General features: G+C 37.8%; 1 protein-coding gene across 7 annotated transcripts in view; it reads left to right on the top strand.

Moving 5' to 3' along the window:
• LOC103729463 (protocadherin-15) overlaps positions 1–24,991 on the top strand; it is a 1,150,197-nt gene that overhangs the window by 874,351 nt on the left and 250,855 nt on the right. For all 7 annotated transcript variants that reach the window (XM_029560656.1, XM_029560654.1, XM_029560663.1 and 4 more), the window contains one exon: positions 23,265–23,384. In XM_029560656.1, coding sequence (XP_029416516.1) covers positions 23,265–23,384 — 120 coding nt within the window. The remainder of the gene's footprint in view (positions 1–23,264; positions 23,385–24,991) is intronic.

Below are 24,991 nucleotides of genomic sequence, written 5' to 3'. Positions count from 1 at the left end.
GTCAGTTTGATCAGCTTCTATTTCTTTCTGTTCTTAATAACATAATACTTTGAAAAATGCTTTATAACTATAAATTTAAAATGCCACTTAACAATTTAAGGAGGTCAATATGAGAAGTTAAAATAACGTTAGGTTTCCAGTAATAATCAAATTGTATTGTAAATATCGGCAGTATAAATGTACCAAAATCATGTTTTAGTTAATAGCTTAAAATCTTCAAACTACATTTATAACATTTTAAAATTTATTTTTTCTGAATGCCTGATTATTAAGCATGCTAAGAAATAATTTCATAGTACATCAATTTTTATTTTTTACAGTAAGACCACTATAGGAAATGTCTTGTCATTTAAATAGCCTTATGTCTTCTGATGTTGAATGCGATAAGGTCAGATTATAACAGTAATTTAATTCCACTAATTACTGCTATTTTAAGTGCACTATGTGCTAAATTCTGCATCCTTTTCTGTGAGAGATCCCATTTAAAACAGCTCAGTACCTACATATATAAGCTCAAGCTACCTGTCAGTATTGCTTCCAAAGCAGAAAGATGTAGCAATAAAAATATGTTAATTAAAATTTCCATGATCTCTTTGCTCATAAGTAATAATACTAAGTCAGAAGCCAAGTTGTCTCACTTTCAAATATAGACCTTCACTAAAATATTGTATAAAAACATCAGGCAAAGATTGACAGGGCTGATATCTAGGAAAATATCAATTAAAAATTTTAGATTTATGTTTCTTACTCATGTCTTCAACTTGTGTTTTCTGAAAGAGTAACAGGTGAATAATTAAGCTAATTAAATCGGTAAATATTAACACTTTAAATAGTTTCACCTGTTCATTTGTTCTAAATTACACAATTTAATAGGATAACTAGGTTCCAAGTAGCATCTTGTAAGGAAGGAACCATCTGAATCCTCATGATGCAGGTCTCAGTTATAGGAAATTTTCCTGGCTCTATACACAGTCAATTTCCAACAAACTTCGGTTCCTCCATCATAAGGTTAGCAAAATCACTTTTGTGTAGTTACTGAAGATAACTACAGGTTATCTAGCAGGTTCTATTTCTAGTAGGTTCTACAGTGATGCTGAAGGAAAAGGTGGTACCAGTGAAGCCCTCTTACATTCAGCCTTTACCTTCATCAGATACACCTCCAAATAAAATTCTCCAAGTGAAATATACAGGCATATATCACATGAAGCCTGCATATCATAAAGTTATTAATTTTATTTTATTGGTATCATTTTTATTTTTAGGATAATTATAGACCATATGTGTTTTCTAATTCTATTGCTAATAATTCTAATTTTTAAATCAAGAAAAATGGCTAACATAGTATGATAATCAAACAAATGAAAAAAACTGGTGAAATCCATGTAAGACTAAGACTAATGAACATAGCTTAAATTGCTATTTTCAGATATGTACTTTACATACATTTTTTACATTAAATGAACAAAGTTTAATTTTTTCATTTTCTTCAGATCTTATCATTAATAACCAGGACTCTGGGCAATCCATCATAGCGGACACAAATAAAATATTTAAGGCCAACTGCCCACAGAATACAGAGTAGGTGGATTACAGGATGTTGATGGCAAAATATTTGATATGGATGGTTATCAAAACAAGTTTAGCTGACATAAATTTTGCATATAAAATTATATGTACTGTAATTTTAAATAAAATATTGTTTTGTGCATTTCATGTAATAGAGCTTAATCAAATTTAGACCTCCTCCCCCCTCCACACCTTAACCCCTCTCCATAGACCTCCCCCCTCTTCACTGGGTTTCGTGCTTTCTGTCTGTATGCCAAGTCCTATCTTGTCAAACATTTGTATTCAGATGTCCCTTGGTGCGAGTTCATCCACTGGACTCTAGTCAGCCTATCTAGAGTAACTCCCTCACCCAGTGGTAATCAGTTGACAGTAGTTCTTTGGCTATAGTTATGGCCTACTGCCCATTTCCCAGTTCTATGCAGGTGTTTTGTTTGATTGAATTAGCATGGGTCTTGGGCATGCTATCATTATTGTTGCCAGTTCATATGAGCAAGTTCCCAGTGACCTGAAAGTCTCTGTTTCCCTATGTTCATGCACCAACCCTGGCTTTTACAATCTTTCTGCCCCTCTCGAGCTACGGGTGGGTGATATTTTAATAAAGGAGTCCTATCCAGGGGCACACACACTGCAGTCTCTTGTTCTCGACACTTTGGCCAGTTGTGGCCTTCTGTGTTCACCTCACTTTGTTGTATGAGGAAGCTTTACTGGTGAGAGTTGAGAGATGTGTTAATATTCTCTCTGCCAACTTTTCTGCAATGTTCCATGAGCCTTAGGTGTCCACTGTAGATGTGTCATTTAGGGCTGGGCATCTATTACACATATAGTCTCTGTGTGTAACCAGTTGTGGAACTCTGTAATAGCCTCAATCTGTTGCAAAGAGTAGCTTCCTTGGTGATTGGTATATGATATACTTGTCTATAAATATAAGGATACTAATTTAGCATACAGTAAGAAATTTCATTTGTCTAGAGATATGACAGAGATAAGGTTTGCTCTAGGATCTATGACCTCTCCAGCCATGTGTATTTGGCTATATTTACAGTGCTGCCCATGAGTTCCCTACCATTGAGAGGGCTTTAAATTAATTATATAACTGTTGATTTTCCACTAGATAAAAGTGCCACTACTGCACCGATAGAGATAGTTTGCTGAATCAGCAGTTGTGGTTATTAGGCTTTGGAGCTGGGTTGGACCATTGATTGATTTTTCTCCCTTAGCAGCTTGCATAGTGTCCTCTAGTACTATCAGAGCTGGTCTTCAGGCAGAAGGATAGTCCAGCACTATCTGGTAGAACTCTACTGTGAATCCATCTGGGCCTAGGCTTTTTATAGCTGGGTGTTTCTGTAGCATTGTTTCAATTTCCTCATTTTCTATGGGTCTGTTTAAGCTCTTGATCTCTTCTCAGTTTAATTTTGGTGGATTCCATGAATTTAGAAATTCATCCATTTCTTTTAGATTTTCAGATTTAATGGAGTATAGGTTTTTAAAATATTCCATTATAATGGTATTTAGTGTCTGTTGTGCTGTTTCTCCTTTCATCTCTGATTTTGTTGATTTGTAGTTGTTCTTTCTTTCTTTTGGCTAACTGGGCTGTGTCTGTCTAACTTGTTCAACTTTTTAAACAACCCACTCTTAGATCATTGATTATTTGTATTGTTTTCTTTGTTTCTATTTCATTAATTTCTTCTCTGATTTTAGTTATTTCTTCTCATCTACTAGGTTTGGGTTTGGTTTCTTATTGCCTTTTCAGAGTCTTGAGCTGCAATGTTCGGTCATTTAAATGGGCTCTTTCTGGTTTTATAATGTTGGTATTAAGAGCTAGAAACTTCCCTTTTAGGACTGCTTTTAAAGTGTGCCAGAGATTTTGATGTCTTGTGCTTTAATTTTTAATTTGTTCCAGGAATATTTTATTTCTTTCTTAATTTCTTCCTCTGTCCATTCATCATTCAGGAGTGTGTTGTTTAATCTCCATGAGTTCGTGTAGTTACTAGAGCTTCTTTTGCTATTGATTATAAGCTTTATTGCACTAGAATCAGAATTATCTCAATATTTTTTCTGTTTGTTGAGGTTTTTTTGTACCCCAGTATTTGATCAATTTTAGAGAAACTTGCATGGGCCATTGAGTAGAAAGTGTATTCATTGGTGCTTTGTGTGGAATATCCTGTAAATGTCTATTAGGTCCATTTGATGTAAGATATCATTTATTTCAGATGTTTCTTTTTAATTCTTTTTCCAATTGACTTGTCTATTGGAGACAGTAAAGTATTAAAGTCACCTACCATTACTGATATCCACATCCTCATGAGAGCATCTAAACTGTAATAAAAGATCAGCACATCAAGATGATCATCCAGCTCGATCTCCTGTGTTGTGACATGAGGGAGACACATTTTCTTGACTTTGTTGGAGCATTTACTTGATTTCACATGCTGCTGTGCTTACTTCTCTTGTCGCTAATCATATCCTCCAGCACTACCCTTACATTAAAGTGTTTGCAATTATTTCTAAATGGGTTCTAAATATTTGAGATTCCTTTCGGAATGTCTACCTTCAAAAATGTTTGAGATTTTCACTTATCTAGGACACAGTGGAAAAATAAGGACTGCCTTGGGCCATCCAGGATGTCCAGCCCACAGTCAGTTGGGTGTGAGAGAGAACTGGCAGGTTTATTACATGTGACACTGTCATGGGTCACATTGTCAAGTACCCAGTTCATTCTGCAGAACCACAAAATTGAGCTACAAAATAATTGTAATATAGTTCAGAACGTTTAAGTAAATTGATATTTTGTATTGGGCCACATTGAAACCCACTGGGACCACAGTTAGACTCTAAAATAATGGATAGAAATATTGTAATGATCCTATAAGCCTATAGGAACCAATAATTGGATTTCCATCAAGCTAAATCAGAGCCCCCCCTCAGGAATATTGCCTTATTTCTTTTCCTTGGTTTTCCTTTTCTCTCATTCTTGAAGGCACTTTTTGTTTATTGATGAAGAGTTGCTTCAATAGATATAATATTTATAAAAATAAATTAATGTAAAGTTTGATTATATCAGAAGTATATTTAATAATATGGTAACATCTTGGACCTTGGTACAATGAGAAATATTTTAGAAATGCTTTATTGTCATAGTTTGATATTTGAATAATGCCATACCTATTTAGATATAAATATTTTAAGAAGTAAAGTTCTCGTACAGACCTTTCCAGTTCCCCTCTTGTCCAAATTCCCTCTGGGTCTCCTGTGCTATCAAGCAAACCATATAACATATCTTTATGTGCATTTATCAACTTACAAAGGAATGAGTACCCAGTGCCCTTGGCTCAGAGCCCTCCATATCAGACCATGCCATGTCCATGGTCACTGCTAGCATTTGCTCATGCCTCCGGGGTCAGTGATCTTGCCCCAGGTTCATGAGTCAGTCCATTCTGTCCTTGAGCTTCTGTGTGTTGCACATTCCCCACGCCATGCATGCTACCTGCAGCTCATGGCTTCTGTCCCAAGATGGCTCCCAGCACCCCCCCAGTAGTCCATGCTCCACAGCAGGCCCCACCCCTTGGAGGAACTAGGCAATTGGGAGACACTCCACCCCTTTCCTCTGCTCTTACAATCTTCCCATCCATCTTCTGCTAAGGTCCCTGAGCCTTGAAGGGAGTGACAGATGTAGGGCGATCTCTCTTGTATCATGGTGAGATAGTGACTTCTTGAGCCTCCCCAGAGTCATTTATAAGTCATGGCCACTGATCTATCTCAGTGGTGTTTCTTCTACTATAAGGACAAATGGAGGAAAGTAGGCATATTTCAATTAACATGAATGTAAATACAGATGCCTAGAAGATATCCTAATAGGTGTACTATATTCATTAAACAGTATACTCATGATGGCTTCTCCACTAGGGCCTGTAGTCTTCCTTGACACAAGGCGTTGGCCTGGTCTACAGCACCATATGTGTGTTCCACTCCTAGGAGTGGGCCTATTCAATTAGAAATTTGCCAGTTATAAGTATGTTGGTCGAGCCATTATTGCACATGCAGGTATTGCTTGGCATGTCCCTAGTGTGCAGCACACAGGGTCCATCATTGAGCAGAATTATAGGGGATCATTTCTTCCCCAACCATCTGCATAGAGCCTTCTGGCAATATGAACATCATCCATCTAGTGGCACAGAGTTTTTTGGCTTAGTCTCAGTTTCATCTCTTCCTCTTCTCCTCTCTTCTCCCATGCTCACAACATGTAGTGCCTTCAGCACCATGGCCTTACTGACCTTTATAGTGTACAACTGATATTAATAGCAATAGCTTTGGTGAATTGGAGGACCTCTAGGATCTCTCTATGACCAACAGCTCATGGGGGGGCAACCCACCCCTGGTACTCTAGATTTTCTTAACAGTTGTATAATTTGGGAGTCTCTGTCCTCATCTTACCCAACCTACATAAAACTCCCAAGAATCTTACAGCTATAGCTGGCCTTTGCTTCTTCAGGTATCTTTCAAATGGGTTTCACATCTGTAAAACACTCGAAGGAACTTTAATACTAAATATTAAATCAATCATAGACAAGGTCTCACACAGCATGGAAAGGTTTTGTCCATTCGTACTAACTGTTTTCTCCATAGATCCTTGTTAGGTACCATAGCATGGGCACAAGGCATTAATTTGGTTAGCTCTTTACCATTTTTAGTTATCCTTTTAGATTCTTTTATCCTTGATACATTTACAGGTATTGGCCCCAGTTGTCTGACCCTGCACTGGGCTAAGGAGCAGGGAGCTTCTCCTGTCCCCATTGCACTTGTTGGTTTCCTGAGTCAGACAGGCTCTGGGTCTGCCTCCTGACTGTAACACGTCTGTCATCTTCTCATTGACCATACCATGTTACTGGGGGAGAACTTGGTGGGAAAACCTGCTTCCACCCCTAGTATAGCCTTTATCAGAAGAGAAATGCATCTTATTTAATCCTTGGGGATTCTTAACCACCCCTTGTACAGTTGTTATCCTTCAAATGTCCTTTGTAAACTGTTCTTCTGGTTTTAAATCCTTCCAAAAATGCCTTAGTACAGAATTTGGTTTTCTATCAGTGTTTTCCTCTGGGGATTTGGGCTTCACATAAGTCTTTCCACATTTGTCTTCGAGTAACCTAAGTGGACCATTTCTTTGGCCTGATCTTTTTTATATCTCTTATAGGGTGTTCTGTTATTTTACAGACATGTTTTACATGCTGGTCAGAATCATTTAGATTTGCCAAAGCCTCTCTCACTTTACGAAGATCCTGTCCCATCAAAGGGCTTAGCAAAACCATTAAAGCCCCATACCATTCTCGAGGTCCCAGTTAAATTAAGCTTTCTTTCATATCTCTGTTGAACACAGTCCTATCTGGTCCAGTGAACTGGACAGCATATATTGCTTTTCTCATACCTAGTTCTCTCAGTAATGCCTGCCCCTCCTTTATAGTCCTCCAGCCCCTGCTAATCATGTTAGTCTCCCTTAGTGACAACCATGTTTCTTTAATGCCTTCAACCAGCCACCCAATTAAGGACTGCTCCCCACTGCATTGGCCTAGGTTGAACAGCCTGTACCGCAGGACGGATGGGTAGTTATATAACTCAGCTGTGAAGCTTCTGAAGGACTTAGACTGACAGCATTTGCTCCCATGTCCCATACTCTCACAAGCCACGTGGCCAGGGGCTCTCTGCTTGCTTGTTTGTAAGTTGTTCCTAGTTTTAACACTTCTAGCATAGACTATTTCTTAGCTACAGCACAGTTAGCTTTTTGTTTTTTTTCCTTTTTACTATTATCTGTCTTTTCCTCTGAGTCCTTGGACCTTACACAAGTCAAAATGTCCCACCGTTTTTCTTTCTCCAGCTCTGTAGCTGGGTCTGCCAGTTCAGCCTTTTCAGCTCTCCCTGCCTGGGACACTTCTTTTATGGTACAAATTGGCTGCTCTCTCTCTGGGCGCTCCCTTTGGGTCCAGAGCAGGTAAAAGATCTTCTAGCCTTTGGATAACTTTTAACAAATCTTCACATACCCACAACGTATCACCAGATTTACAACATAGCTGTGGCCTCCACTTCTGTGTGGCTGGCCTCTTTTTAGTAACGCGTTGTAACAACCACATCGTGCCACCATCAGCACTCTTCTAAAATGCATTCTCAGGTTAGTCATATCCTGCCAACTATGCCAGTTTTGTTGCCCGAATTCCCTCTGAGTCTCCTGCGCTTTCAAGCAAACCATATAACATATCTTTATGTGCATTTATTAACTTACCAAGGAATGAGTACCCAGTGCCTATCCCTGCGCCTCGGCTCAGAGCCCACCATATCAGACCCCACCACACCCATAGTCACTGCTAGCAATCCCTCACACCTCCAGGGCCAGCAATCTTGTCCATAAGAGTCAGTCAATTCTGTCCTTGAGCTTCCGCGAGCCTGTGTGTTCCCCATGCCACGTTTGCTACCCACGGCTCATGGCTTCCATCCCAAGATGGCTCCCAGCAGCCTTCCAGTAGGCCACGCTCGGTGGCAGGCCCCACACTTTGGAGGAACTAGCCAATTGGGGGACATCCTCTTAGCAACTTCTTAATTTTGTACAGTTCATTTTTGTCAAATAATAGCATCTACCAGTTATTATTCATTTACATCTAATTACTTGCAAATCCTTAGTATTTTATAACCTAGTGTCTCCCACCATCCCCCACCCCCAGAGCTCTTTTTATAAAACTACACTTAGTCACCAGGCCACATTTCTTAGATCTAGACTCTGACAGTTTTCTTTTTCTTTCTTTGTGATCATGAAGAATATTGGTCAGATAGCCTTCCATCTGATAGAAAAGCTGATGTAGATGCTAATGAGTTCATAGGAAATCAATGTGTGTACTATGTGAATTCTGTAAATGTATATATTGAATATGGTAATTTTATGTTTTATATTCATAAGTATTCAAGCTATTTTGTAGGCAACTATTTTAAACTTTGTAGATATTTCGCTTCTCATTAACGTAACACCTGACATTTTTTTGTCAGGATATGTTGATTCATTAAGTGACCACTTAGAACAACGTAACAGTGTTTGTGTAGATTTTCTTCCTTTTCCTTCTGAGTTAATTTTGATTATATAGTTAAGCTTTAATGCAGTCCTTCGCCAATTAAAATTTCATTCTTAAAAAGAGAAATTACCATACTGAAATTGTGGTGACTTTTGGAATTTGGAAAGTAAATTTTTTCTTCAAATCAACCAGTTTTATTAGTAATAATTATTTCAGTTTTCTCCCCCAAACAAAATAATAAGTTGAATTGCTTTCTATTTATGTAAAAAAATGAAAAGGTAATTTTTCATCAGGTCAAATGTGTTTATCTTTGATCAAACATATCAGCCAGATTGTTCCAATTCAGATTAGCTGTGGTATTGACTTCTGTGTGTGCTGTTTTATTTCCCCTTTCATTATTATTTTCCTTTTACATTTCTCTTTTTCTTGAAAGCTAGTTAAGGGATTTCTTAAATAATATACTAAAACTTGTATAAACACTAATTCTTTGAAATCAGACATATGTTGTAGACATTTGGAGGCTAGTAGAATTACAACTTTCTGCAGATTCTCAATTATCCTGTGATTCATTAACTATAAAATAAATATATAAATAAATAATGACATAATCACATTTTTGAGGATAAAAATCTTCATATAGGATTTGGTCAACTTTTGTAAGTCATCTCCAACTTGAAAATATTCATGAGAAAGAGATTTGAAAAGTAAGCATCACCCACAAATAAGACACTGAGATGAATTTGTTAATAGGTAGCACTTACTGAGCAGTCACTGTGACATCAGCTGTTTCCCACTGTGGTAAGATTTCATTCTCCCTCATTTTACTTAAGGTTAGTTTTCTGAATGCCAGTGGAGTGCTCAGTTCTGTGTCCTTTCGAGTTTCATAGCAGACATGTCATGTTCTTCCAGTAAACACATAGATTTGAATACCTATTCTCATTAGAGTCCCTCATGTTGTCTGAGAGTGCAGACAGCACTAGAGGGAGGGCAAGGGTCAGATTGCCCAGCAGTAAGTACTGTAATGCACCTCATATAAAACTTTAATATAACTTCCACTGATTACGACTCCCACATATTTATAAACTTTACAAACAGGTAACTTTTCATATAATTTTTATGCAAATTAAAGGTTTCAGACCTGAGGCATGCAGAAGTTTGTGTCTTCAGAGTGATTCCACTCACAGATCTTGCTTTACAGAGCCTTGCATTTACTGTACAGCTTATAGAAACATCCTTAGAGGAAGAGTAGTAGAGCAAGTGAGCAGCCAGAAATGCGAGAAGTAAACCAATGTGCAACAGCACTGCAGTTCTTTAAAAATATTTTATTTATTATTTTTATCTTACGTGTACAGTTGTATTGCCTGCATGTAGATAAGTGCACCCACATTGTGCAATGCCTGTGGAGAACAGAAGAGACTGTCAGATTCCCTGGAGCTGGAGTTATGGACAGTTGTTAGCTGCCATGTGGGTTCTGGGATTCGAACCTGGGTCTTCTGCAGGAACAGCCAGCACTCTTCACCACTGAGACGTCTCTCCAGCCCAGCATTGCCATTTTTATAAACCAATAAAGAATTTGATGAAAAAGAACTTTAAAAATATATTTCACAATTCCTACATAAAACCTCAATTAAGAAGTAATTTAACCAAGAAAATGATTACCACAATGAAAAGTATGTAATTTAATGTAAACTTGGATAAAACATAAAATAGAAATATTATAATGTTAAAATAATATTAGTAGAATGAGATTTATTCAGACACACACATACACACATATACATACACACACCCACTTTAATGCAATCTTTATCAAAATATTGATGACTTTCTTGATAGAAATAAGAAAAATATTGAAAATTCGTATGGAGACATAAAAGACTGAGTATATATCTCGGAATATCTCTCCTGGGGCTGGAGAAATGGCTCAGTGGTTAATAGAACTTGTAGCTGCTCTTGTAGAAGACCTCGTTTTGTTCTATAGCATCCACATGGTGGCTAACAACTCCTATAACTCCAGTTCCAGGGAATCTGATGTCCTCTCTGGCTTCCTTGGACATGGGTATACAATAGTATACATTACATAATGCCTGCAAAGTGCTCATGCATATAAAATAAAAATAAAATTTAAACAATATTTAGAAATTCTAACACTGTCAGCAACAATGATTAGAAGCTTAACACATCAAAATATCTGATCTCAAGATATACCAAAGTTCACAGCCACAAAATGATGAGTGTTCAAGGTCATTGAAATGCTGACCATCCTGTTTGGATGGTGGTGATTCTTTATCTTATACATAAAATTACCATGCGGCACCTCAGAAAGATGCACAAATGTGTCTCATCAAGAAACATAATCAACTACATTTCATATACTCATGAAATAATTGCACATTAATATTATACAAGTACATAAAGAGACAAATATTAGGGCAAACAAATGAAAAATACACACTGTAAAGTCCAAGAACAGGAGAAACCAGACAGTGGGGATTTAAGTCAAAATCAGCTTCATCTTTGTGGACATGCTCTGAAGGACAGAGGGAGCCTTGAAGAATGAGGACATGCGTGGTTTCAGCTGTTCGTTTAGTGGCACACACAACTGTCCAAAAATCTGAAGACTTTAAATACCTGAATTTTATTCTATTGTTCTAGTTACCCTCTATTGCTGTAAGAAAAGAAAAAAAACCCTCTGGCCAAAATCAAATTATGGAGGAAACGGTTTATTTGTCTTACAACACAGCTCATCATCATCAAAGGGAGACAAGGCAAGAATTCGGGGCAGGACCTGTTGACAGTGAAGGAGTGCCACTTACTGGCTTGTTCCTCTGGCCTGTGCTCAGCCTGCTTTCATATATAACATAGGACCACCTGCCCAGGGGTGGCACTGCCCACCATGGGCTGGGCACTCCAACATGGCTCAACGATGGAGAAAATGCCCCACAGACATGGCCACAGGCCAGTCTAATGTAGAAATCTCTTCAGTGAGGTTTTCCTCTAACCAGGTATGTCAAGTTGACAACTGAAGTATCCAGAACAGAATTTCAATAAAGTAATATTACTTGGACTTTAAAAACTCCTGTAACTTTTTTCTTATGTTTTCTTTTCAATTTTATTAAAACTCTACAGGACAAAATATTCTAAGTGTAAATCCAAGAAAGTTTCATTTGTAAAACAATTTAAGACAGACTTCAAGTGGTTAGTTAATTGGGACAAGTGGTTGCCTAAAGCAATATATCTCTGAGTTCATGTAAAACCAGGATATTAGACACAGAAATTGTCATATGACAAGTTTTCAATAAATACAGATTTGAGATAATGCAAATTCTCTACGGCTAGAAAGAAGCTGGAGCTTTCAGCAATGGTCTCATGTTACGGCTGTTTGTTCAACAGCATCTCATTGTGGAGACCCAGTTGATTCTGAAATTTAGCCCTAATTTGAAAGATTTTCAAGACAAGCATTTGTGATTTTTGCAGGAGGAAGTTAAAAGATGAATCATATTGAAGGAAGAGTGTCTTCAGATTGGAAAGATTATTATGGTAATTGATCTTTAGACTATATGATGTAATTGAGAGGACTTAGAAACTAAATGAAAAAGATAAAGGAAGTCAGTGTCTACTCATGGAAAAAGAGGACCATTTTCTGGAGTAGACACATGAGTGTTCAGAAATTTGCATCCATCTGGGTAGGTTGCTTTGAGTGCACTGTAAGTGATCTTCAAATCATGCTGAAGAGTGCTGTGGCAGAGGCCAACATAGCCTGTTCTGCATCTGAGTTAGCAACTGAGGTCTACAGACTGCCAGAGTGGACAGTGTGGACAGACCTCAAGAGTGAGAATCGTGGAATCTACTTCTTATCCTTGCAGTAATCAAGCATTCAGCTTCACTAAATAGAAACTAGAATCAAGGATGCTAGGACTTTCCAGAGCAGAGAAACAGAACTGATATTTAAATTATGCTGTACATTTACCATACAAATGGACACACACACTCACACACACACATATGCACACACATGCATACACACACATGCACACACACACACACACACACACACACACACTGTTCATAGGATCATGGAAAATCACTCCTGGGACACCTATTAAATATAAAAATCTGCCAAGCGTGGTGGCATACGTCTTTAATCCCAGCATTCTGGAGGCAGAGGCAAGCGGTTCTCCATGAGTTCAAAGCCAGCCTGGTCTACATAGTGCATTTCAGGCCAGCTGGGGCTACAGGGAGATCCCGTTTCAAAAATAAACAACAGCAACAAAAATTTCAGATGCTCAAGTCCTTGTGTAAAATTATATTATGTGATCATATTTGCATATGATTTACTGAATTACCCCATCTGTACAACTCAAAACATGTCTAGAATACTTATACTAACAAATACAATCTGCATGCTATAAAACCTTTTTATATTAGACTATTTAGAAAATAACATGGAAAAGTCCCATGCATTTCTACACAGGCACAGGCTTTTTGTTTGCCAAATTCTTCTGTCCAGGGTTGAAGCCCTAGTTGAAGTCTACAGAGAAGGCTCATTATATTTGTCTGTACCTACACCATCATCTAATCTATATCTACATATTAATCAATATCATCATCTATCTGTATCTATACCGTCAACTGTATCTTTATGTATGCAACCATCTACATGTTTCTATGTCTATAGACATCATCCATACTGCATCTAGATTTGTATCTCTAAACCACCATCTTCATCTGTTTCTGTGTCTATAAAATCATCCATATTTTTATCTAGATCTGTATTTCTAAAGACCATCTACATCTGTCTATATTTACACATATGCATATATCCCATGCTCTGTACCCATCATCCATATAAAGTTATCAGTCTATATGAGAGAGTGATATTCACTTTGAGCAGTTGGCATGTGTACTTATAGAGACTATGAAGTCCTAAGATCCCTGGTTGGCAGACTGGAGGTCAAAGAAACCCAAAGGTATAATTCCAGTGTGGAAAACTGGGAAGCTGGACTGTGAACTCCAGTCCAAATCTGAGCCCGAGGCAGAAGGACGACCTGTGCCAGCTCTGAGACAAGCAGACTGAGCAAGACCTCCCTCAGGCTTTCCTCTACTCAGCTTCATTGCCCCCAGGAGAGGCTCACTCACATTACTAAGCAGGGTAATTAATACACTTTGTTTAGTCTATAATTCAAATGATAGTCTCCACCATAAAAAGCCACACATACACATGCAGAATAATGTTTAGTCAAATACCTGGTCGCCCTGTAGCTACACACACAAAAAAATCTTAGCACATAAATCGCATCTATGCTATGTAAATGAAAGAGATAAATCCTGAGGCTTAAGTCTTGTTAGACAGGGAGGCACATCTAACTTTTTCAAGTAGTGATAATTTGTGCAGGCTTTAGCCTTCGGTTCAGTAGATTTCCTTGTGATTACTTGCCACGGAATGGCTGTCTATTGCCATAAATCAGATAAGCGATATTGATAGTTAGAAAACAATTGTGTGCTTGTCTAATAGACTGACATAGACTCCTGTTTTGTTAGAAAATGCTTCCTATGATAATGTTTACCTATTACTAAAAACAGACTGCCCTCTGTGTTTGATAACATACTTGGCATTAAGTTGCATGGCATTTCAGATCCTCTGAGTTCATTTATGGGGGAGAAGTGGGAGACATGGCAACTGGTAAGGAGAGCATGGATTCAGGGCACTGCACTAGCTGGTCACATTGCACCCACACTCAGGAAGGAGAGAGAAGCATCAAGACCTGCCCCCACTTACCCACCTCCTAAAGGTTCCATCACCTTCCCAGACAGCACCACCAGTTGAAGGATAAGTGTCCAAACAGTGAATCGGTGAATCTGTAGGGCACATTTATAATTCAAACCACAGTATAGTGGTCAACCTATTAATCATGATATATATATATTAAAATATTACTCATCATATACCATATTTCAAAATTGTATTGTAAAGAAAATGTAGGAAAAAGAACTACTTAAAGCAATGTGCTTAGCAGTAACACCTGGTGTTTAACCACTGGGAAGTATGAGCCTCCTCAATTTTCAATTTCATTTTTCTTTACTAATTTCTATAGTTCAAAGTCAGACTATGTCTTAATATAATATCCTTACATAGAGAACCTGCTCTGACATCAGTAATTGTTTATGTTACACTGGACTCCTGTTCTTCAGAACTGTTTCTATATTTTGGAGCTTAAGTGACATTTTTATTAAGTTGATGTTATTGATTTTTCCTTTTATACTTTTGCATTAGTTTTACAACAAGTGGAAAATTCCAGTGGGTTATACTTCTGTGAGTAAATAGTATATATGTATCAAGAATCACTTGTTTTAGTCTCTGTTGTAATCGCCTCCCGAAACAAAGCAGCAGCTTTTGGAAAAGTTCCTTAAAGTTTCTATTTCCTACCATAGCAGAAATGAGATGACAGGAGGTAATATGTTCTGAGAGGCCCTCTCAATGAAAATCCCAATACAAGCACTACATGTGTGTGAAGTATTCACAATCCACTCAGACACACATCCTACTAAACCCTTTACCTACATTGATGTTTAACCTTTTCATATTGATGTTCAAAAACTAAGAATAATGTTGGGTTCATATAAACAGAAGAGGAAGAAAGACATTAAATCAAAGTATCTTCACCATAGTGTTTTGTTGTCTGCTTAACTTTTTATTAATTAATTCCCTTATCTATGTGTTGATTAAACCCCATTGCCCAGTCTCAGTATCCAACTGCACTTGATGACTTGTTTTTTTTTTCATATTTTCCATGCATCAATGGCATTTGGAAGCATATCCTAGACACTATGTCACTTCTTGTGTAAGCATTTCAATATCTATATTTAAATGATAAGGTCTGATAGTAAAATTTATGTTTTTAAATGTAACAGAGATGGGCTCAGGGGTTACGAGCACTGGCTGCTCTTGTAGAACACCTGAGTTTGAATCCCAGCTTCCACAAGGCAACTAACAACTGTCTGTAACTCCAGTTCCAGGTGATCTGACGTCCTCTTCTGGCCTCTGTGGGCACTGCCCATCACAGGCACAACTTACATGCATGCAGGCATAACACATACATAAAATAAATAAAATTTAAATGTAACATAGATGTCATAAGTAAACAGATTGTAATTCTTTACTTGACTGAAATTTCCAAAGTAAAAGCCTGAGAGATACCACAGATCAAGTGAAGAAGATCGGTCCCTTTTGTGGGCACAAATCCACCTTACACGTGGCAGCCTGGCAGCCTGCACCTTATTTGTTTTGCTAGCAGAAACTGAGTTGAATGCATGGCATGTGTTCTTTTTACCCCAGGTTTTCTGTGTTGTCATTATGTTAGTGGTTCATCTACACTGATCCTGAAGCTTATAGCGTTCAATCTCATGTTTAGCCACTTTCTTCTGCAGCACTGGGAACTGAATGTAAGCTGTGTGGATACTAATCAGCTATTCCGTCAGAGTTATACGATCAGTCCTGAACTAGTAATGGGCATTCAATTATTTTTATCTACACTGCAGCTGGTTACAACCTTGCACACGATGAGTAGGTACACATGTGCATATTCTTGCTTGGTAAACACAAAATAATTTTGAGGAAATTCTGAGTTATGGAATATGCACATATTCAGAGTAGTGGCTCTTCCCAAGGAAAATTATCAAAGTGATTCGATAAGCTGGTTCCTACTGCAGTGTAACAGAATTCACTCTCCTTTCTCTTCTAGAGAAAGTTGGTATTTTCACAATCTCTAATCTTTGACAGTTTAGTGAGTATATTGATATGTTTTGTTGCATTTTATAAGGATTTCCTTTTCATTTGAATAGGAGCATTTCTTAAATGTTTAATAACTTTTAGGATGTATTTCTGATGACTCTTCATTTCTAGGGTTTTCCCTTTCTTTTGAATTATAGGAGTTCTTTACACATTCTGGACAAGAAATTTGTTGAACATATACATAGCAAATGTCTCCACTGATCTGTCACTTGGATGTTCACAAGTTTCTATTTTCAGCATAATCCAAGGTGTCAAGTAGTCTCATGATTTATGTGGCATGCATCCTTTGAATAAGGCATCAGTGATTGAAATGTTACAGAGATCCCATCTTATATTTGCTTAACATTATTTATCTTGCAATATACATTTTCATCTACAGTCAGCTGAAATTTACTTTTTTATTTTACTGTGAAGTAGGACCAAATATTGATTTTTTCCTATGTGGATATATAATGGATACAGCACCATTTATTCAAAAGAAATTAGATTTCCATTACTCTAAAGTGTTTTTTATGAATCAGGTGACTGTGGAGGCTGTTTCTGCCGGTGGTGTATAGGTTTTCTCCCATCTGTACCACAGTGTCCTCTATTCTTCAGTGTTAAACAGAAATCTTAGTCTGGAAGACTAAGAACTTACTTCCAATTCTTGAAGAGAGTCTTCAGTTCTTGAACCTATGACCTTCCATACAAGTTTACTATTGTTTTTAATTTCCACATCATACATAAATTTGGGAAGAAATTTGAATATTTCACTTATTGAATCAGCAAATTTATTAATTTATTGATGTAGTATATCGTGTCCCTCCCTTTTTGGGGGGAGGGGTCTTTAACAAACAGCTGAACTAGAGATCTGAACTGTCCCTCTTAAGTACTTAGTCACAGGGAAAATGTTGCATTTCTAATGATCTGTGAGAGAAAGCACATGCCACTGGTTTCCTGGCTTGGGATCTCACATACAATCCATTTGATGTTTTTTTCTTTTGTAGGAGTTTTGTGATTCATTCTTTTGTTTGTGCGCGTGTGCACACACACACACACATACACACACACACACACACACACACATAGAGTGTTCCCAACACCATTTATAGAAGGCACTTTTTCTACTGCACATTCTTGGTATCTTAGTCAGACATCATTTGACAGTAAATCTGGTTTTATGTCAGAGCTCTGAATTCTGTTCCATGGATCTACATGTCTGTTGTTAGGCCAGAGCCTATGTTTTCTGTGCTGGACTTACTTTACTTCACATAGCTCCCTCCAGGCTAATACCAGTTATTTTAAATGCTGATTCCTTTCTTTTGTGGCCAGTGCTCCATTGTGCATAAACACCATATTTTCTTGTACATTTATTAAAAGACGATCATTTTCATTGATTACATATATGTACCCTTGTGAGGAATGCTACGTGGGGATTGTAGAATTTCTTTGACAAGCTGATTTCATCTCCTTTGGACACATACCCAGTACTGACATGGTCGGATCATGTGGAAATGTGTTTGAATTTTTCAATCTCAAGATGATTTCCATAATTGCAACATTAATCTACATTCTCTCCTAAATTGGGTGAGAGGGGATTCCACTCTTCCATCAGAACTTCCTATTTTCCCTTGGGCATGGTCGCATATGTCTTTAATCTCAGCACTGGGGAGGGAGAGGCAGGAGGATCTCTGTAAATTCAAGACCAGCCTGAATTCCAGTCCAGCTGGGGCTACAGGGAGACACTGTCTCAAAAATACCAAAAAAAAAAAAAAAAAAAGAAGAGGAAGGAGAAAAGCTCTAATGTGTATAATGTGTTATTCCACGATTCCCTTAGCCTCTGCTGCTGTTCTCTGGTGATTAGTAAGGTTGGGCCAGTTACATATACCTGTTTTTATTTGTATGTCTTCTTTCAATAAGCATATATTCAGAACACTTACCTCTTTCTAAATGGGGTTATTTTCTTTCTAGTGAGGTGTTTTAGGTTGTTATGTTTTATATTTAAACCCTTTATCAGATGTTTGATTTGAAAAGATTTTCTCCTATTCTAAAAATTCCCTTTGTTTTTTAAATCATTTCTTTTGCTTTGAATAACTTTTAGTTTTAATATAATCCCGTTTTTCTATTTTTACTTTTGTTTTGTGTGCTTTGGATTCATTTCAAAAAACCATTTGCCCAGGTCAATGTCAAGTTTTCTTTCTATGATAATCACATTTAGGAATGAGGAAAATATTTTAAAGATATATTGTGCAGCATGTGTCTGTAGTTACTGAATATGCAGAAACTGATTGTGAAATGTCCCAATAAAAATTATACACGTGATGATGCAATATAGTTTTTAATTAGTTAAATTCAATCCTCTCACACTACACATACATAGCACACAGCATGCATTACTTAAAACTTTATAGAGTACATAATACACATAGAATTTATTTCAATTAAATAATTAAAAATAGATTGTATAACTAAATGGATAAATGGATTGTACACACACTTGAACATCATATTTTTGGTTTACTGGGTCTTTTCTAACACTCCAATTGGAAGCCCAGTGCTGTCGATCACACTGCGAGCTCTCAGTGTGCATGGACTCCTCATTTGTAAATTATCCTACTAATGAAAAGAACTTTCATAACGACAAAATTGATTCTCACCAAGCTTCTCTGAAGTCATTACAGATACATTTAGAGTGGTGAAGTTTCGTGTCAGATAGAGTTCTACTTGAGTTCAAATAAGGCCACGTTTGAAGTCTTATTTTGCTCTCATGCTGTGCTAGTATCCCTAAACAAAAGAAAATGGAATTTCCTCATAAGGAAATGTGGGCTTCCTGCCCACAGCTTCTTGCAGCAGGATTTACACTGTTACTGTGAGATATGTGTTAGGAAATTCAAGTTGCATGCTAAATTTCTTTATGCAGAAGCACTTAGAATAGTTTGTACTGATTTAAAAAATGTAATCACAGATGTACAGGACCCATCACTGTCTTCCTCAAGGCTCTGGGGTCGTCATTCATTAATTCAGCATCCATAGCAATATCATACAATTTAACAACCACATAGGGTATGATGGGAACTGTGTAAAAACATAAATCAAACAATGAACATAGTGATTCCTGGGTGGGGTGGGGGGATCAAAGTCAGATTACTGAAGACTAATATTCCCTTTGGGGAATATTGTTCAGAATTTTAGGACTGGCTTATGAAAGTATGTGTCACAAAAGACCTGCACAATAAACAGCACAATTTATATCATATTTACATTCTAACCACTCTTTACTGTTCATAAAGAGAGCAATTATGTAATTTTAAGGCAAAATAACTTTACAAAATCAAGACCAAATCATCAACTCTAGATTTTTTTTTTTTTTGCTTTCTTGATTAATTAATTAGTTAATTTTTATTTTATGTGTATGAGTGTTTGCACTCATGTCATGCCCATGGAAGTCAGAAGAGGGTGCTGGATTCCCTAGCCCTGGACATTAGTTAGCAGCTATGTGCGTGCTGGGACATGAAGCAGAGACCTCTGTAAGAGCAGCCAGTGCTCTTAATTGCTGTACCATCTCAACCCTAGTATGTGAAAAAGTTGTCTTTTATTTAAATAAATTGTGTAAAAAACAAAATAGTAGATATTGATGGAGTCCTGTGTAAGCGTCACACATGCACATACTGTATGATGCCCGAATCAGGCTGTACCTGTCTGTCCCCCAGGCATTCAACATTACTTTATGATGCAGACCTTACTACTGGAATCTTCTTAAAATGTGTTATTCTCTGGGTTGTGACTTCTATAACCTTTTCTTTTCAATTAACTGTGTAATATATTTACTTTCCAATAGCTCTGTAAGCCATTTGTGAGAAAAGACTAAGTAAGTAAACAAATGGCATCCTCACGCAGCTGCCCAGGCTGATCTGACATGTAGACGCTCTTCAGAAACCAAATCGAAATGAGGTATATTGTAATACTAAAAGATACTAAAAGATAGAGAACATGTCCCTTTGTGTGGAAGATGTTGTTAGATTTAGGAGATGGGAAAAAGGAAGGAGTTTAAAGTTTAGAAATAAGAACCAGAGCCAGACCTGCAACAGACAAATAATGTGCTCCCTGCATTCAGCAAGCCCAGCAAAGGGCTGATAAAAGCTGTTCCTGGAGGAATGATTATCTGCGCTCTGAAGGGGGAGCAGTCTGGTCTTATATAGGACCTCTGCTGCACACAGCTGCAAGAGTTAACTCGGTGCCAGGGTCTGGTGTCCTTGAGGGTCTCTTTTCTCAGACAGGTGGGTGAGTTATCTATAGCACTAAAGGAGACAGGTGGGCTCCACAGTCTCTCACTCAGTCCAGGAAGTGACCAGTTGATAAAGCTTGAGCGAGGCCAGGATTGAGCAAGGCCAGGCTGCCATTTTAGGGCCAGTTAGACACTTAAAGGGATTTATGGCTTTCCCTAATGAGGCTTATGGCTCATCTGCAATTCACATATTCTATCAGATGTATCCTGAGAACTATGAATAATACACAGGACAGCACAGATTCTAGTAGAAAATTAGTTACAAGACTTCTACTCCTCCACGATACTTGGAAATTACAGTGCAGCAATAACTGTGGCTTTAGTAATAACACAATGGTGGTGTGATTCTATTTATTGGCACTGTTCCTGAGGACTGGTGAAGAAACATCTACTCAGACAGACCGGAGTAAGGATACCATCAAATTACATCTTGGTGAACCAGTCAGTTTTATTGGGGCTATTTGCAGGAGTATTGGGTGAGGGTTTACTACAGGAGCAGAAATGATTCAAAAACAGCTGCATCACCAAAAGCCCACCACAGCATGGGTGATTGCTCATGAGATCAGGAAACCTAGAGCATACTGCAAACCTGCGGGCAGATGGACAGGTTGGTGGGTGACTTTCAGATGGTCTGAGCCTCTTCTAGGCAGCTGGGCTAGTCTGAGAGTGTCTCTCAGTATTCCTTAGGGTTTATATATGCTTAGAGAGGGAGGGGCCTAGCAAACCTTGTCAATTTCAGGGACTTCTTGAAGCTATTGAGTTGTTTACTTCCTGGGATTAGCAAGCTTCCCTGAAGGATGGAATGTTTCACCTCCTTTTAAAATATCCTGTTTACCTCCCTTTGGAATATCCTGTAGTTCACTAAGCTCCCTCCAAGATGGAAGATTTTTCTCAGGGTAACTTGCTATACAACAGCTTGTATATATTTATACCTATACAGCACATTTGTGTAAAGGTGTGTAGATACAGAGATGTATGCATATTTCTGATGGAGACATGCACCAAGAAATTAATTTAAATAGCGGGTTGAAATCTGCTAATTTTTACATTTGTGTGTGCGGTGGGCATGCATATGTGTATATGTGTTTCCATGTGTGTGGGCATACCATGTGTGTGTACTTGCATGCATATTTCTGGAGGTCTAACAGATTCAACAATCTCCCTGAATTGCTCTTCATCCTATTCTTTGAGGCAGGTTTGCTCAGTTAAACCCAGAGACTGCCTAGACCGCCCGTCTCACTAGCCAGCTTTTTCTTGTGACCTTCTTTACCTTCCAAGACTGCCAGTCCACTGGCTTGGCATTTACAGATATTCTGTGAATCTGAAACCAGTCCTCTGGCTTGAGTGGCAAGCTCTCCCATTTACCTGACAGGTCTGAATCTTAGCAATAGGTCATGAAGAACTATATTATGGCATATTTGCATGTGTGCCTGCATGCTTAGTGTCATAGTAGTAGAAATGAGTGGGAACCATCTGTGCTAAGATGTTTACTATGAACACACAGTATGGAGCAGAGAAAGTTCACCATACATGTGCTGAGGCCCTAGTCCTCCACAGTGACAACCACAGCACTTTCCCAAAGTTGGAGATGAATCTCATTTTTAGTGAAACTACAAAGAGAGACAGTGCCATGAATGGAAGAAAATTTGAATATCTTTTGTGGCCACAATGAATGCCATTTAGTTTTCAAGGTCCCTAAGTCCCCTTCTAACATGAGCTTAAAATTTCATTGAGAGGTCATTTATATCCTCTGCATATCAGTGTGGAAATCAAATACTTTTTCTTCTATTGATGCAACTAAGCAATTGCTTCCTTCCTTTTCCTTTCACAGAAACAAAATAATAAAATTTCTTATGGAATTGCATTTATGCTTAGAATGTCTAAAATAGAAATATATATGAAAAATATAATCTATTGTGAAAGATATGTATACCACCCCAAATCCTGAACTGAAATCTTAAAATGAGAACAATTGCAATTTAATTGAGCGCTGTGATAACCTTACACTCAAAAATATACAAATGTGTTTCTCTTCCAGTGGTTCAGTGTCAGCCTTTGACAGGCTTTGTGACCAAGTGTATTTTTTAAAGGTAATCAGAGAAATATAAGATAGGGTTTATTTTATGGGACTAGGTATTAGAAATGTACCATTTACTAACTTACTACTAGCATATCATTACCAGCCTGGATTTTGTGACTCTTTTTGAATAACTTTCGATTTTAAGATAAGCTTCCTTGCACAATTTAAATGCTAGTCTTTGAATAAGTTAATGTATGAGACTTTTACAGGAGAAAACAGATGCATTTTTTTCTCCACAGATGCTAAAATGTTAATGGATACAAACAGTCGAAATGTGCTTTACACTGAGCCTTTCTATTTCTTAATCCAATCCAGGCTTTGAAGTAAATTTCAGACCTTGTAGGACTCCTGTGTAAGGAGTGCACAGGTTTATTTATGTATTTATTAATGCTGAAATTTCATGTTTTGGTGGCTGACTTCTCTCTCCTTGTGTGAGGAAGGCCTGGCTTTATGCTGGAAGACTGTGCAGATGATGAAATTCTCCAGAGGTCACACTTTTTCTTGTTTGCCTTTCAGCTCACTCCTGTCGGCACCACAATATTCACTGGATTTTCAGGAGATAATGGAGCTACTGACATAGATGACGGCCCGAATGGACAGATAGAATACGTCATTCAGTACAACCCCGAGGACCCGGTGTGTACCACACAAATTTAGTCATGTCTTCTCCATACGATGTGTCATTTCTCTCTCTCTCCTTCTACTTTTTTCCATTTAACTTCTGTTCTTACTGATACAATGCTGATATCTCAGAATGTGTTCTTCTTTCTAATTATCTTGTTTTATGGGCATTGCTGAGCTTCTTAAATGTCTGGATGTCTATTTTTCACAAATTAAACTATCAGTGATTGTTTGCTTAACACAGATCCATTTCCCTGACTTCCCTCAGACTTTTCTCCCCACTGAGGTTCTAATTATAGGAATATTAGGCATTTTGATAGGTTTCCACAGGCTCCTGGGTCCTGTTCATTTACTTTCAATATAATTTCATCTGTTGTCTACAAACTGGATATCTTCTGTTGATCTATGTTCAAGGTTGCTATATTTTCAACTATCTCCTTTCTGTGGTACAGCTTATTCTATGGTCTGTTTTCTATGTTTCTCTCTTTTTTTTTTAAGTTCAAGTATTATATTCTTCAAATCTAAATGTTCCATATTTATGGGTCTTAATTTCTTTGCAAACTGTACCAAGTTAAACTTCTCCATATTTGAATTTATTGTGAGCATTTCTATGCATTTTAGCACAGGAATTACTATAGTAGATAATTGAATAACTTGAGTGGTTAATATAAATAATATTCTTTCCCTGAAAAGGGTTCACATCTTCTTTGCCATGTCAGATTGCTATAAAGCCTGTCTGACCAAGTATTACAGTAGAAGAGACAGTTTTGAGTCCATGCAATTTGTCAGATAAGTTATTTGAACTCCAGCTGGAAATGTTTTGTGTATAGCTCAAATCTCCATTTACTGTGGGCTTTTTTAGTTCAACTGCTGCTGGTGCACCCTTTGGCAGTATGGTTTAGGGTTGGCTAAAGCTTTACCTTCTCCTCCTTGCTCCCTCCTTTCCAGGATTTCCTCCTCATTTCCATCAGCTTCTGGGGCCCCCAATACCCCGACGTTTCAATAAATAAGAGTTCCAGCAACTCATCACATCGAAATGTCTCAGCACATTAGAGTCAGCCTTCGTGCAGGGCTGATTTCCAAGTATCTGGAAGCTCTGTCACCTTCTTTCCAAGTTTCTACTCTTCACGGGAGTGCTCTGTTTTCCTTCTGTGACCACAGTTGATGAGTGTGTGTGTGTGTGCATGTGTGTACATGTGGTGTGTGTACATGTGTGTATGATGTGTGTACATGTGTGTATGTGTATATGTTGTGTATACATGTGTATGATGTATGCATGATGTATGAGGCGTGTATACATTTGATATTCTGTATGAGCCGTGTACACATGTGTGCATGTGTGCATGTGTGTATGATGTGTGTGATGTGTGTATGAGGTATGTGTACATGTATGATATTCTGTATACATGTGTGTATGATGTTTGTACACATGTGTACGATGTGTGTACATGTGTATATGTGTGTACGTGTGTACGATGTGTGTGCTCTGTGTAAATGTGTTTGATGTGTATGTGTGTATGCATGTGTATGATGTGTGTACATGTGTGTATGGTGTGTGTCTGTGTGCATGTGTGTATGTGTGTGTACATGTGTGTATGATGTGTGTGTGTGTGTACATGTGT

The sequence above is a fragment of the Nannospalax galili genome, unplaced genomic scaffold (genome assembly GCF_000622305.1).
Source record: "Nannospalax galili isolate Female #2095 unplaced genomic scaffold, S.galili_v1.0 scaffold70, whole genome shotgun sequence".
Taxonomy (NCBI): Eukaryota; Metazoa; Chordata; class Mammalia; order Rodentia; family Spalacidae; genus Nannospalax; species Nannospalax galili.
This window is presented reverse-complemented; position numbering and strand designations above follow the sequence as displayed.